Source organism: Sinocyclocheilus grahami, unplaced genomic scaffold (genome assembly GCF_001515645.1).
Source record: "Sinocyclocheilus grahami isolate Dianchi unplaced genomic scaffold, SAMN03320097.WGS_v1.1 scaffold228.1, whole genome shotgun sequence".
Lineage (NCBI taxonomy): Eukaryota > Metazoa > Chordata > Actinopteri > Cypriniformes > Cyprinidae > Sinocyclocheilus > Sinocyclocheilus grahami.
Window position 1 is genome coordinate 347,917 of NW_015505407.1, and position 15,559 is coordinate 363,475.

The 15,559-nt window shown below is 35.6% G+C and overlaps 1 protein-coding gene across 1 annotated transcript; it reads right to left on the bottom strand.

Annotated features, from left to right (window-relative positions):
• Nucleotides 1–280: 280 nt before the first annotated feature.
• Nucleotides 281–6,746, bottom strand: LOC107597127 (delta-type opioid receptor-like). The gene is made up of 3 exons (XM_016288073.1): nucleotides 6,508–6,746; nucleotides 1,954–2,309; nucleotides 281–660 (listed from the first exon to the last, which is right to left on the bottom strand). The coding sequence occupies exons 1-3, from the start codon at nucleotides 6,744–6,746 to the stop codon at nucleotides 281–283; spliced, it is 975 nt and encodes a 324-aa protein (XP_016143559.1).
• Nucleotides 6,747–15,559: the final 8,813 nt, after the last annotated feature.

Genomic DNA, 15,559 nt, shown 5'->3' on the forward strand with positions numbered 1-15,559 from the left:
AACAACTTGAGGGCAAGTAATGACAGAATTATCATTTTTGGGTGAACTCTTCAAGTGCCTTCTGGAGAGCTGTGCTACTCTGACAATAGTCCTTTTTTACCCCAGAATTTTTAGGCCACGGTGAATTTTTTATTTTTTATTTTTTATTGTGGTGCTTCATTAGTGATGGTAGAATTAGCATATTTGGTGGTGCATTTCTGTTTGAAACACTGGGCAACTGAATGTCACGTTGGTACCAAGATGACGGTTCATCATCATATTTTTTTATTTTCTTTTTTATTTAAAAATACAGTGAACCATAACTGATAAAACTGTTGACATGAGAAAGCGCTTCAGTTTTCATGCAGGCGACCACAAGCAGATTCTTCCGGTCGATCTCCACCACAGTTGTGATGATGATGAAGATATGGATGGGGGTCCAGCAGATGATAAAGGCTGCCACCACCACCAACACCATGCGGGTGATGCGCCGGAGGTTCCTGTCTTTCTCTCTGGAGCCGGACAGCAAGCGCACACTCTTGAGGCGAAGGATCATCAGGCTGTAACAGATAGTGATGACCAATACAGGAACCACAAAGGCGAAAATGAAAACACAGATCTTGGTCACAGTATCCCAGTACCAGTCTGGGTCTGGGAATTTCAACATGCAGACTGTTTTGCCTGTGGAGAATATATGTAAAAAGAAGATAAGAAGGTGAGTATAGAGTAATTTCTTAATTAAATTTACTAATCAGTTTTAATTTAATTCTTTTTTTAACAGTCCTCAAATATATCGTTACACAAGGTGATGACAAGTGACTTCCTGCATGCCTACTACTAAAACGTTAGACAAGTAGTATGTCCAAATTCATAGACCAGTACATGAAAATCTGAAGTGCGCAAGAAGAGGATTTGTGAATGGCAGTGAAGCAAGACAATGCAATAATGACAACATGATAAATGTAGTGCGTCCAAATTTCATCCATACTACACACATTTATACTATATAGAACATAATGTTGTCAAGGAAGTTTCATACCAAATGTTGTACCTACTAACAATGCAGATTTGGACACTGTTATTGACTTTATGTTAAAGGGTTAGTTCACCAAAAAATTTAAATTCTGTCATTAATTACTCACCCTCATGTTGTTCTAAACTCATAAGACCTCCGTTCATCTTTGGAACACAAATTAAGATATTTTTGATAAATTCTGAAAGCTTTCTGACCCTCCCATAGACAGCAATGTAATTACCACGATCAAGGTCCAGAAACGTAGCACGGAGATCGGTAAAATATTCCATGTGACATCAGGGGTTCAACCATAATTTTATGAAGCTACGAGAATACTTTTTGTACGCAAAGAATACAAAAATAATGACTTTATTCAACAATTCGTCTCCTCCGTGTCGCCCTGGTGGCATTTTGGAGAATATCCACTGAACGTAAACAGCGTATGCTATTCTGTGTCAGATGCGTGACGCGGATACGTTTTCTACGTTGTTTATGCTTTGATTTCAACGAAAACAGCGTATCCACGTGACGCAGCTTTTTGTTTTCTTTGCATACAAAAAGTATTCTCGTAGCTTTGTAAAATTATGGTTGAACCCCTGATGTCACATGGATTATTTTACCGATCTCCTTGCTACGTTTCTGGACCTTGATCGTGGTAATTACATTGCTGTTTATGGGAGGGTCAGAGAGCTCTCAGAATACATTTGGGTGAACTATCCCTTTAATGTCAATCTACCTTCCTTTAAAAAATTATTAATTAAGGACTCAAGACAAGCGACTGTCCTACTGAGCGAGTCATTGAATTATTAATTTAACCGATTTTTTCGAAAAGAATGATTCATCCAGGAAATAAACACTGTGTGTTGCTCTGGGAGCATTAACCAATTCAGCATAGATTTGTTCTTAACTATTATCTAAAATATTACTCAAATACTTTTTTCCACTCATTTTGTCCTCACCTGTGTCTGTCACTCTAGTAACGGCCATAACCATGACTGGGAAGCCAACAGCAGAGGAGAGAATCCATATGCAGATGTTGATGATCTTTGCTTTGATGGGTGTGCGGAAGTCCAGGGATCTTACTGGATGGCACACGGCAATGTAACGGTCTACACTCATCATTGTCAGAGTGAAAATACTGGTAAACATGTTGTAGTAGTCAATAGCAATGACCAATTTACACAAGAGCTCTCCGAATGGCCAGGTGCTCATGAGGTATTTGGCACTCTGGAAGGGTAAAGTACTGGTGGCTAAAGCATCGGCCAAAGCCAGGTTAAAGATGTAAATGTTGGTAGCTGTCTTCATCTTTGTGTACCTGAAGAAAAAAAGAGTAAAAGTCAGTCTGAGAGATTCAACGAGATAAGCAATTCATAATTTTCGAATGTCGATCCGCTGCACCTGGGTTTGCAGTGACGATATGAACATTGATGAATACAGATGCAGATGAATGGGATGCACTGATTGTGCATGATTTGAGGTTCTTCTCTGCTTTGCCCTTTTCATTATAAATATCAGATACGATTAACATGATGATCAACTCAAAAAATGCAGAAAAAAGAACCATATGTGCTCTTTTAAATAATTTTTTGTATATTGTTATTTCCTTTTCACTTATCCTATTTTTTTTTCCCCTTTTTATTATGTGTCTTGTCACTGTCATTCTTCCTCGTATGTGTAAACATACCTTGCAATAAAGCTCTTTCTGATTCTGATTTTAACACCCTTCCACACTGTAAACAACTTTTGTTTCAAGAATTAAAATGTTAACCTATGAAAATGATGGCATGCATTGGCACATTCATTATTTTTTATATTCTGGTGATGTGATAAAAACATTATAAAACATTTTTCAGAACTTGGTTTGCTATCCTATTTGCTTTCCATTAAAAACACAACATTTATAAAATATACTGTTTTCACAATATACTATTTTTTTCAAACTTTTTTTCAGATACCTCTTTGTTTATTTTTAAGCCACTAGTAAAGATTTTTTTGAACAATCATTATTTTAGTTGCTCAGATTATTATTATATCAGATATTAATATTATTATATTTTACATTATTACTGTTATTATTATTATTAAGGATATAATAGATGATTTGGCTATAATGCAGAAATTGTGATAAAGTGTAGTTACAACATCTAACAGCAGGTGCTAACAACATGCTTTCATTAAATTAAGGTGTCTCAAGAGTCTCTCTATGATATCATACAATAATCAGCTCATAATTTTCTCTTTTTTTATTCCAAATTAGTTGTGGGCTGATGAATGATGGGGCATCCTTTGAAAGGATGTGACCACAGCTACTAAAGAAAAGCCCAATGCCAAAGGCATAAATTGATTATGCTCTCTTAGAGATTTGTCTGGTGCCCACACACAGTGAGCTCTTTGGAGGACTTGACATTTGAAGTCTCACAGAGAGGAAGAGAGAAGACAGCACACCCATTAGTGACATTACAGTTTGTTCCTCTCTTTGTACATGGCTATACATGTGGTGAGATGAATAACTCCATTATTATAAGTTCCATTAAGTCTTTTGTAAATGCATGACATGTTTTGTTGTATATCCATGATTCATGTTTGCATCTCTAATTTTACACTAGTCCCTCATCCAGTTGTACTCTTATTTAGAACTGCCATGAATCACGTTTCACACTAATTCATTGTATCAGGGAACTTATTTCTGTCACGGACCAGTTCTGGAAAATAATGTTTAGAGGTAGAGCCATTTTATTGACCTCTGAATGGCGTGGGCATAATGTGTTGATGATTTTGAGATTTGTATACATTTTTGTATTGTTAGAAAACCCACTAAATACACATTTTGTCACAAATAGTTTTTTGTTGTTTTACGCATAAACAACTAAAAAAACTAAATCTAAAAACAAGTAATAAAATCTCACGTAACGGTGTTTCTGCTTTCTTTTTTGGGACTTTTAGATATCTTTTACTGGAAAACAAGAAAGTCAAAAGTCTTTTTTTGTGTGCAGCATGAGAACTAATGGATTCAAATGAGGGGGAAATTCTGATGTGTTTGCAATCTAAAAGGCATTTATTTCAAATGCCTCAAGATTTCAAGATTTTTTGTCTGTAATTGAAACTTATGGGGGAATTATTATTGAGTTCTTTTCACATCAGACTTCCTGATGTACAGTTTCTGCCTTCCAGGCTGTAGTGGCTGATATGCTTTAATATTCTCTTCTGTTTTTTTATGTCCTCAAATGGGAAAAGGCTTCTGTGAAAGACTAGCAATCCAGACATTGCGAATATGATTAGCCCATTCAGACTGTGCCTCTTAGGCAGTGGCTTTGCACTCCTGAAGACATGTGTTGTGAATAGATTAGGAAGATGTGATCTAGCTCAATTGTAATAGTTATGTGATCTGAACCCTCTGAAGGAACATACCAAATACTGTAGGTCTTTTTGGTTTTGAATTTCTGTTCCCTCCTATTCTCTTTTGCCTAAATAGGCAAAATACACACATTTTTCTAAAGCTATGAACTACATACGTACACTTTCATACTTTATTTTAAATGTAACGTAACGTAAACACAGCATTTTATTTTCTAATGAATAATTAGCTATGTGCCTGCTAACATCCTTTTCCTGGGAATGATTCTACTCGAGCTGTATTATTTGTGCTTTAAATTATTTTCATTTTATACAGCGTTTTAATGCTCATTTCATACTTGGAACACCTGAACGGATTTGTACAGAATGCTTTATAAGCTTTAGTTGAGTTTGTGGAGGAATTTTTGACAGAGTTCTTGCAGGAATTTATGGGTTCTGTTAAAAAAAAAAAAAAAGAATCCTTACGGTACATTTGAAAGGGTGTTTAGAGGTTCTACATTGGGTTTCTGGGGAGCCCCAAATGGTGCTTCAAGTATCTTTTCATTTTTTACAGTGTTAGAACCTTTACGGAGTTCCAACCATGACATCAAAACATTAATTACAAATGTAAGTTTTTGTTTTTACTTGGAACACCTGAACAGATTTGTACAGAATGCTTTATAAGCTTTAGTTGAGTTTGTGGAGGAATTTTTGACAGAGTTCTTGCAGGAATTTATGGGTTCTGTTTAAAAAAAAAAAAAAAGAATCCTTACGGTACATTTGAAAGGGTGTTTAGAGGTTCTACATTGGGTTTCTGGGGAGCCCCAAATGGTGCTTCAAGTATCTTTTCATTTTTTACAGTGTTAGAACCTTTACGGAGTTCCAACCATGACATCAAAACATTAATTACAAATGTAAGTTTTTGTTTTATCGCACAACATATTTGATATTAACATACTTGTGATTCATTTTTAGCCTAATGAAGCCTTTTGTGGCAAATGTGTTTTCTTTTTTATAAGAAACCCTTTTGCCTTTGTGGAGTCAAGTATAGAACCACAATATAAGGAACTCTCTCTCTTTCTCTCTATAGGCTACACAGTGCTGGGAAGATTACAAATTGTAGTCAGTTACTTAATACAAATTACATGAGAAAAATTGCAGTTAGTAATGTAATCTATTTCATTACACATTTTAGTTAATATAACCTAATTACTTTTAAATTGTTTTTGACCTAACTTGTTTATCATGTTAATTTGAATAGGATAATATTGTTCCATACTGACATAAAATGGAACAATACATTACATCATGGTTTTCCCAAACTGGGGTTTGTGAGGAACAGCAGGGAGTTTGTAAACTGATGAAAAGCTAATAATTAATTAAATCGTAAAAGTATTTTATTTGTTTATGCTGTTAGGCTATTACAGCCACCTGACTAGTGGCTGGTCTGTGTGCAATTTCACAAAACTGAACGACTTTCCAAACATATATAAGCAATAGGCTTATATAAAAAAAGAAAGATAAAAGGAACAATAGGGAGGATCGATAAATTATGAATAATTTACTGCCATTTTTAAACATTATTTAATCATATAATCAATAAAAACAGTAACTGTGGTCTGATTATGAGTATTTTAAAAAATAATATAAACTAATTACAAGTGTTAATTTTTTGTAATCTGATTACATAATTCAGATTTCATAGTTAATACCCAGGCACTGTAGGTGCAGGAAAAGGACATGAAATCAAATGATAACAGCAGCTTTAACAACTGAGTTTTGAATTGTTCATGCTGTGAAAATTGTTCTTCCTCCAAAAACTATCCATAAACTAAACTGGCATATCTGTGGGTGATATAATTTCAGCCCTCAGCCCTGTCTTTCACATTCCACCACTTGCTCAGATTCCAAACAAAACTCCATGTCCCCCACATTCTCTGTAGATACAGGGGTAGCCTATATCCCAGGGGTTCAGATATACCTAGGATGCATATTTGCATGCTCATATCATTCTCTGTAGACTTTGTGCACTTCTTACAGTAAACCAGCAAAGTTAGGGCAAAGTGGGTTACCTGTGCTTGCTTATTAATGTCAAAGTGTGGTAAATTAAATAAATAATGATCATCCCACTTTCAGAGACTTCTAAAGTACATATTCACTGACTAAACAATTTCTCTTACCTGACCACACCGTACATAACCAGAATATTTCCAAACAGTCCCACCACGCAGATGACAGAGTACAGCGCGGTGATGCACACAGCGATAGCGACCGCAGTGCTGCCTCTCACCGCCTTCGGCTCGCTGCCTCCGCTCCAGTTAGACAGAAGTCCTGCTGGTTCCTCCATAAAGCTCAAGTTTTGCAGAATTAAAGGATACCGCTCGGAAAAATCACTAACAGTCACTGTTGGAGGCTCCATTATGCGCTTCCCCTGTATAATGCCAAACGCCTTCTAAATAAGTCAAACGGAAAGATTATATCTTTAAAATAAAAGATAGAGAACGATTTAGAACAGCAGCTGTAAGGACATCAACACTGCTCACTTTATGCAGCCCTTCTTTTCTGACCTCTCCTCTCCTCTCCTCGGGAGTGCAGTCGACTTCCAACTGCTCGTGTTGCTGTGCACGCACTCGTACGGTCCTTCTCCCGAAGTACAACGGAATGGCAGCTGCTGCGCCCGCTCGACACACTGTAAACGTGTAGGCTACTGGCCATGCTATAAGTGCGTTTGAAAAAAAAATCCATTCCATGTCTACATAGTTCAGGTAAACACTTTTAACATTCAGATTTAACCATGGTTTTATTACAGTAAAAGTGTAACCAAGGTTGTTGTTTTTTTGGCTTATTGATTAGGCTACCATTTGTATAAACACAGTTTTACTACAAATACCATGTCTAAACTATATGGTTAGTGTAGCAAAACCATGGTTAATTTGTGGTTACCATGGTTTAACCATGTTTTTTTGTAGTAAAAACATGGTTAATTTTCGTAAGGGAACATACAGTCTACCTGGAGAAAAAAATATATAGTTGTGTGGAAATCTGTGCAACATGAAGCCTAAAATGTATATACTTTTCTGAGTGCCTATCTATCTGTCTGTTCATTTCTCTAGGACCACACTGCTGTAGGTCTTATCACCAGCCTGAAAGAGAAAATTACCAAAACACACATACATCAGTGATGTTGCAAATTGCCAGCATTATGAAAATTAATATACAGGTGCATCTCAATAAATTAGAATGTTGTGGAAAAGTTCATTTATTTCAGTAATTCAACTCAAAATTGTGAAACTCGTGTATTAAATCAATTCAATGCACACAGACTGAAGTAGTTTAAGTCTTTGGTTCTTTTAATTGTGATGATTTTGGCTCACATTTAACAAAAACCCACCAATTCACTATCTCAACAAATTAGAATACTTCATAAGGAAAGAAAACATTTTTAATGAATTGTTGGCCTTCTGGAAAGTATGTTAATTTACTGTACATGTACTCAGTACTTGGTAGGGGCTCCTTTTGCTTTAATTACTGCCTCAATTTGGCGTGGCATGGAGGTGATCAGTTTGTGGCACTGCTGAGGTGGTATGGAAGCCCAGGTTTCTTTGACAGTGGCCTTCAGCTCATCTGCATTTTTTGGTCTCTATTTTCAATATTTATGGCTACCTGTTCTATTGTTAAGAGAATGAGACCCTTTTACCAGACACACAGAGACCTTTCAAACGGCATCAAACATGAATTGTTGCCTTGTTATAAACTCTGATTTAAGAAAGGTGGTTTTGGTGATCTCTGCAGTGTCCTGTGTTCAGATGGAAATGAGGGGAGAGAGGGGAAGAGTGAAGGCGTGGAGCTTTTGTTTCTCTCAGTTGGGTGTCTTGCTTTAGGCTTGCGAGACAGAGTTCAAATGTTGATTCTCGTGAGAGTTCTTTGTTTTTTCAGACGGTGACCTTCTTCTGATCTAGCCAAATGGCATCAATAATCTTACAACAATTTGAGTTGAATTACTGAAATAAATGAACTTTTCCACGACATTCTAATTTATTGAGATGCACCTGTATATGACCCATGCTTAATCTTTGCTGCTTTTGCATTTGGGGTTTATAAGTTCTTGACTTCGCTGCTTTGAACTGACAGATTTGTCAAGACTATGGTTTTGTCAGGCATTGCTATTGGCTTAATTTCCTGAAAAACAGGACACCATCTGGAGGCTTTGTATAGTAGCAAGCTGCAATACTGCATGTTGTTTTGGTATCTCTTAAGACATATTATTATTGAGTTCATTCAACTTGTAGGTTGGCATTCTTCATCTATGTCTATGTTCAATACTTTCTGTCTACATCACTGTACTAAGTCACATTCCTCATAAGTACAAACTTCAACTGACATAGTAAAACACCAATGATTATCAGGTGCTCGGAGGCATAATATGTATAAGTTATTTCCCCACTGAGATCCCACTTAGAAAAAGAACACTGACCCTCAGTGGTAAATTTGCAATTAGTCCACATTTTGATAATAAAATCGTGTTCAAGTGATTACATGATCAGTTCAATCAAGAAGAATCTTCGCTATTCCATTGCTTCTAATCGCAGGGGTTGTGCGGAAATGAAATTATATAACAGAGGAGAATCAAATTCAGGCACTTGACACTATCCTCTCTGATGACTCTTAATGGCTCTCTGCTGTTGTAACATTGTACTTTTTATCCAAAATTCATAGGATAAGTATTAAAGTTACCTTTTGTATAAGCTTTTGTATCACTCAGGAAACAAGATGATTTTTTGGAGCCTGTTAAAAGATGTTTTATGATTAAACAATCTGCATCGATTTAACACAGAAATCTACCATGATTTAAGACGACAAAATGTGCTATAAGATTCATTTGGAGTGAATTATTCTAATTCTGAGTGGCACATGAGCATGTCCTGGCAACTTTCAATGAGACTGAAATTACATTCGACTCGCATGACATATATAAATGAATGACGCTGTATTATGGTTGTTAGACAGTGAATTTCAGAGCATCCACAAGCTCTGATCTGGACTCAGGCTGTTTTGCTTAATGCCCCATAGGTCACCATTTTAGCTGGCCAGTAGAAATCTAAACTGAGAGAGCATCTGTTGTTACAGATGGCTTTATAAATATGCCTTGATGAGAGAGATTGGATCATTAACTCACATAGACCATTCCATTTCTGGTCAGGCAAAATATTCCTGGAATTTCTCAATACAAGTTTTTCAAGACAATATAAAGGACCTTCTTTTTTATTATTTAACTAACTAATTATACCTGTATGTGTGATTATGGCAGGTTTGACAGAGACCAGATGCTGAACTTGGCCACTAACAAACTGAAGTCTAGTCCGAGAGCCAGATGCACCCATTAAACCATCTGACCATGAGCCAACGCCTTTAGTTGTGAATGAACTGACCATATGCCATTCAAAAAATAAAAATAAAAGTCTGAATATTGGCAAAATAAAATCCTGAGCCTTTTTAGAGTGTTGAAATAATATTTAAAATTGTTGACGAGAGAATAAGAAATATTCTTGATCTTCTGATTGTTCACATGATTTTGATGGCAAGCCATAAAAACTGAAGCCTTGCCAAGAAAAAAAAAATCACACAACCTGACATTGTGTGCCACCATGATTGTGCAAAGAAACAATTAAAATGTAAGTCTTATTTTCAATATAACACTGTATCTTATGTATCAAAAAACATGTACAGGACATGTCTTATGTACAGAACAAAACCAAATAATTATCATAACAATCATAGCCCATCTTTTGACACAGCTTTATAATAAATGTATGCAAATCTGAGGGAAATGCTTAATGCAGGGTCTCAATCTGCGAACAAATTTGTAATTGTAGCTATATTTATCACTGGTTTGAATGGCAGGTAAGTTTAAGTGGTTTAGCACTAGATTAGCACTTGATGTGAATTATCTGATTCATCATTCTTTCTTAAAAGGCCTCATTAAACCATACATCCAGAGTGCAGACAGAACATCAAACATTAAAAAATAAGTAAACACTATGGATTTCATTCAACCATGTAGTAATATGTGCTGTTAAATGTTATATTTTCATTAAGTGTGGTTAGACAGATTGCATAATGCTCAAATATTATGTACGAATTGTTACGAAGCCCCAGTGTGCCCAAGGATCAGTGCATGATAAGACAGTGGGTTTGCTTAATTATCATTAATGTGAGGGACAAAACAAGCCATGAATGTCATTAACATCTAATCAGTGTTTCTGCCTCTTGTCATCAGCAGAAGTGATCAATTCAGGCTATAGTGTGAAACATTTCTGCTACGTTTACCGAAAATGTTCATTTAAATACAACATTATTTTATAAGGATTTGTTTTTTTACCATAGCAAGCAAATATTAAGCCCCCACCTAATTGTTCCCTTTTGTGAGTGATTGTCGGACTTCATAGTTTTTTTTCCCAATAACAACATCCGTGGCTAAAAGGCATTCATATTGCAATTATAGTTTACTGCAATGCATGTCAAAAAATATGCATGTAATATGTACTCGCCATTCACTCTGTCCATTATACAAGTTTCTTCATATGGTTTTGTTTCTTCTGAATTAAATTTCCATAGAAAATAAATACTTAATATCATATAAAGTGTGATGGTTCACTCTCCCTCTCTTTTTTTTTTTGAAGGGCTGGTGCATTAGATTGATGAGACTGGCCAGTGGGGACTAACTAGCTTCTGCCCACATATTGGAACAGATCTTCTGGTATCAACACTTTGAGACTGATAAATCTGACTATCACCTCTCATTTCCATCTAGATCTGACCATCCAGTCTCTCACACCAGGGGTGAGCTTCTGCTGTAGAAATACACTCACTCGCCCTGCTTTTTCAAAGGATTTCAAAGAGCGGTAAAATACATAGGCCTATACAATACTTATGGAATATAATATCTTTGTTTTGCAACCACACACTGCCATGAGAGTAGTTCTTAAAGGAATAAATCACCCAAAAATGAATTTTGAGTTTGTTTCTTCATTGGAACAGATTTGGAGCATTTTAGCATTATATCACATGCTCACCAATGGATCCTCTGCAGTGTATGGGTGCCGTCAGAATGAATGAAAATCACAATAATCCACAAGTAATCCATCCAGTAAGACCATCCATCAGTCAACATCTTGTGAAGTGAGAAGCTGCGTATTTGTATCAAGACGTTTTTAACTTGAAACCATTTATTCTGGCTCATCTGAATCAGGAGAGAAATATGCACAGATCAAGCACCGTTTACAAGTGAAAACGGTTCTAAACAAATACATTGGTGGATTTTGATGTGAGAGGACGGACTTTTTCGGCGGAGAAAGTGTAATATTATGGACTCCTATTTTGGCCAGAAGTGACGGTTTGAAGTTAAAACACTACAATTAATGGTCGTGTGGATTACTTGTGGATTTTGATTGGTTTTCAATATAGAAACAAACTCTTGGATGACATGAGGGTGAGTAGATTTCAATTTTTGGGTGACCTATTCCTTAAAAGTTCCAATAATTCCTTAGTAGTTCCAAGGCGTTTTGTATTCATCACTCTGAATTTGCATTTCATCATAACATCTGTGGTGAGCTACTATCTTTCATTGCAGATATGAATACATAATACATAAACAGAAGTGAAACTCAACAATGTCAGTTTAGCACCAAAAACTACAATTGTTCCAAGCAGTTCCTAAACATTCAGGAAGGAATATAGCATTTGGTGAAAGAAAAAATAGCTTTGTGATGATAACAGCATCAAAACATCTGAATGCTTCATTATCTTTGAGCGTAACAGCAACAGTATATTTTTTGTTGTTATAAATGGATCTAGCGATTTGCATTTCAGAAAGCATTCTTAGCTCTGACGTATTTCTCTATTCAGGGAGAAGGGGTGTAGTGCTTTTCTTTGTTTATCTCTTTTGCACATGCAAAACAATCGTGACTCATCATTTAGTCATATATCACAATCGTCTTATAGTCATAAAATCCCAGGTGTCCTTCTTAAAGTGTCTCCATAAAGGCATGTTGATATTGCTGTAATGCTTTTCATGCCATGAAATTTTAGGGATGAAAAGAGGTCTGAGAGTGGGTCAATTATGTTTGCCTGGCAACTCATTCATCAGAGATGTGGTGGCTATGAGCATCATCAGTTCTTCCAGAAGCAACTTACAATTTAATAATTTTCATCCTTAAATAGGACTAAATTCAGAACATCTGGTTTGTATTTAATTGCCTTTCATCATCACACTTGAGATCGTCTCTCTCCTGCCAGACTCCAGTCTGGTGATAGTCACAGTCACAGTTTGTACCAATGATTTATAATAATTAAATTCCTTAACTGAACTTGAGTAGAACAAATGTATTTATTTTCGATCTTCGATAAATCTAGGGAACCATCTTTAAAGGGAGGATTCAGCCAGAAAGGTTTTAATATTTTATAAAGATGAGTGGGCACTAAGAGCAATCATCCACCTTCTAAAGTCATGATGGTTAAAGTTTAATGGAACACATTAGATGTTTGATAGAATGAGCCTCAGTCCTTTGATACCTCTGCAAAAATGATCCAAGAGGTCCTAATGGATTCTCTCAGTGAAATGTAGTTGTCATGGGAACAGCTGACTCACTTCATCCTCAGCAAACTCTACAGCTAGGATTGGTTGTGTGTGTGCACTATGGGGATTTTTTGGGGCTTTTGTGTGTGTCTGTGTTTTATCGTTTGTTTATTTTGTTGCCACAAAGGTGAAGAACTGATTTATAACAATTATTTCAAGTCCACAACAGCAGTATTCTACAGCATAGATTTCAGAATTTAATCTATAGATTACATTTAAATTGAATAGATTTAATGTGCATTTAGCGTTATGCATGTTACCATGATGGTGTTTTGTATTTGTGTATATGATGCTGTGTACTTTCTATATATTAGTATTTACCTCAGCTTGTGGAATAGCTGATGAACTTTGATTCATGGTGTCTTTCTCTTTACCACCTGTGTTTTTATGGTGGTTGTCAGTATGTTTAACCATCAAGAGTGTCATGATTTTGCTAATTCATCAGAAAAGGGCTGTTGGATTTACTGGTTTACATTTTTTTCTCTCTTTAAATTACAAGTTCTAAAAAGTTTTAAAATGTAAACTTTATGGGTTGTTCTGTTAAGTTATTCACATTTGACTAATTTATACAATTATTCTGGCAACTAAAGCTCCCAGTTTTATTCTGTAAAAATGTCGGTCCCGCTTATTACACAGCTTCTCAAAAATAAATAAATATGTGCACATTATACATTGATTTTAATCTAATTAATTTTTGAACCTGTATAGCTATTTTATTATAGCTCATTACAGTTCATTCATTGTAATGTAAAAAAAACAAAAAAACAATCTGCCTAGCAACAAGGTAAAGCACAATATTACAGTATTATTTACAACGTTTTATTTATTTATTAGGTTATCACAACAATCACTAACTGAGTCTTAGTCGTGGAATTTGGACAGAAAAAAAAACATGTATAGGGAAAAGAAGGAATTGTCTTGCACCGTAAAATTTCTCGAAAGCAAAGATTGTTTTACAAAACTATTTCTACTTCAAAACGATCTTTCTACTTCAAAATTTCATGTGTAATTCAATGTTACTTGTCGTATCGCTGTACGTTTTTGTGAAATTCAATAAGTGAAAATTGTATCAAAGTAAATCCTACACTAAGTTTTGTGTGCACACGTGTGAGGTGTCAATTTGTCATTTAGCATATTTTAGTCGTACCTTGATCTGTTTTTGTATTAATTTGCATTTTTACCTCCTGATGCTTACAGCAATACCCATGGCTCTCCACATATGCCAAAGCCGTAATATAACTCTACTCAATCGAAGCATCAAAATGACTGAGGAGCTCTCTTACCTGCAGGGCCTCCAATAATCTCCTCAAGCCTGAGAGAAATAACTTGTGCTTTCTGAGAAGCTGAACACTGCACAGCGCTGGCATAGTTATCCACTGCTTCATGCTGTCCTCTCAATGGCATTTCCTGTTTTGCCACAGGAAATGCTGTCAAAAGTGGAACATCCATTAACAGCCTTTAATTCCATTCGCTTGTAATCAGTGGGCACCCTGGTAAACTGAGTAATAAAACTTGAGTGAAGATTCAGTGCTAAAAGGGATAATTTCACACAGACTTACTCATCTCGTTTCAAACAGTGCATTGAGGATAGCAGAGTCCAGGGTACTTATTAAACCCAAAATATAGTGACAGGAGCATCATTAGCTCGGCTAGAAGTGCGTCAGTAGGAAATGCCCATGAATAACGACACATGGGGCAGATGTTCCCTGCCAGTTTAGACTAGGAAAAATGGCTCTCACTCAAACTCTATTAATCTTCATTTATGTGAGTCACAGGGTACAACAATAATTTATTTCTATTGCAAAATAATAGAAAGGGACTATAATTTAGGTTTCAAAATATAGCATGTTTTAGTAATAACATGGGCAACTGCGACAATGGATTCCATCATAAATGCATGTTGTTTACTTGTATTTAATTTACATACGTAGGCAGTATAACTATCTACAGCATAATACAATTGGACAATTTAATCCAATAGTGACTCGCTCTGTATTCTTGAGAATTTCACAGCATGATGTGGAGCTGTTGAATCAATCAGCACTGCAGTTCTGCATCTCATTATTTGTTTATTTGTGTGCAGGTGTGTGTGTGTGTGTGTGTGTGTGTGTGTACCGTCTACATGCATGGGATTTTCTGCTTTCACAGGGCAGGCAGGTTGACAAGTGCAGTCACACCTGACTGAACAGAGGTCAAGCATATTTGATGAGCTTTGGACAACAATGACCTGTGCCTGAACGGTCCTATGCTTTTATGCAAAAATACTACCAAAAAATCAATATAACAATTTATTCAAAGCAATATTACATTTATTATTTGAAGTAAACCAAGTTTTTGCATTTTTTTCCCTCTACAATATTTTATTTTATTAACATTATTAAAAAATAAAAATACATGCATTTAAAAGAATTATTTGTGTTGTAATATATAGCTGCTACATCTGAGATAGAGCAGGATTCTCTTCATAAATTACGTTAAATTTTCAAATTCAAATTTCATTCTTTGTTTTTTTAACATCTGATTCCAATAAGATTCTGTATAATAAACTGATTAATCAAGTAAAAAAAATAATTCTGCCATTTTAAAAACAGTATAAA

Coding starts and splice junctions, on each gene's coding strand:
- LOC107597127 (XM_016288073.1), bottom strand. CDS start 6,746: ATGGAGCCTCCAACAGTGACTGTTAGTGATTTTTCCGAGCGGTATCCT. Junction 2,310..6,507: donor GTTATGTACGGTGTGGTCAG/GTAAGAGAAATT, acceptor TTTTTTCTTCAG/GTACACAAAGATGAAGACAG. Junction 661..1,953: donor TACTAGAGTGACAGACACAG/GTGAGGACAAAA, acceptor TATTCTCCACAG/GCAAAACAGTCTGCATGTTG.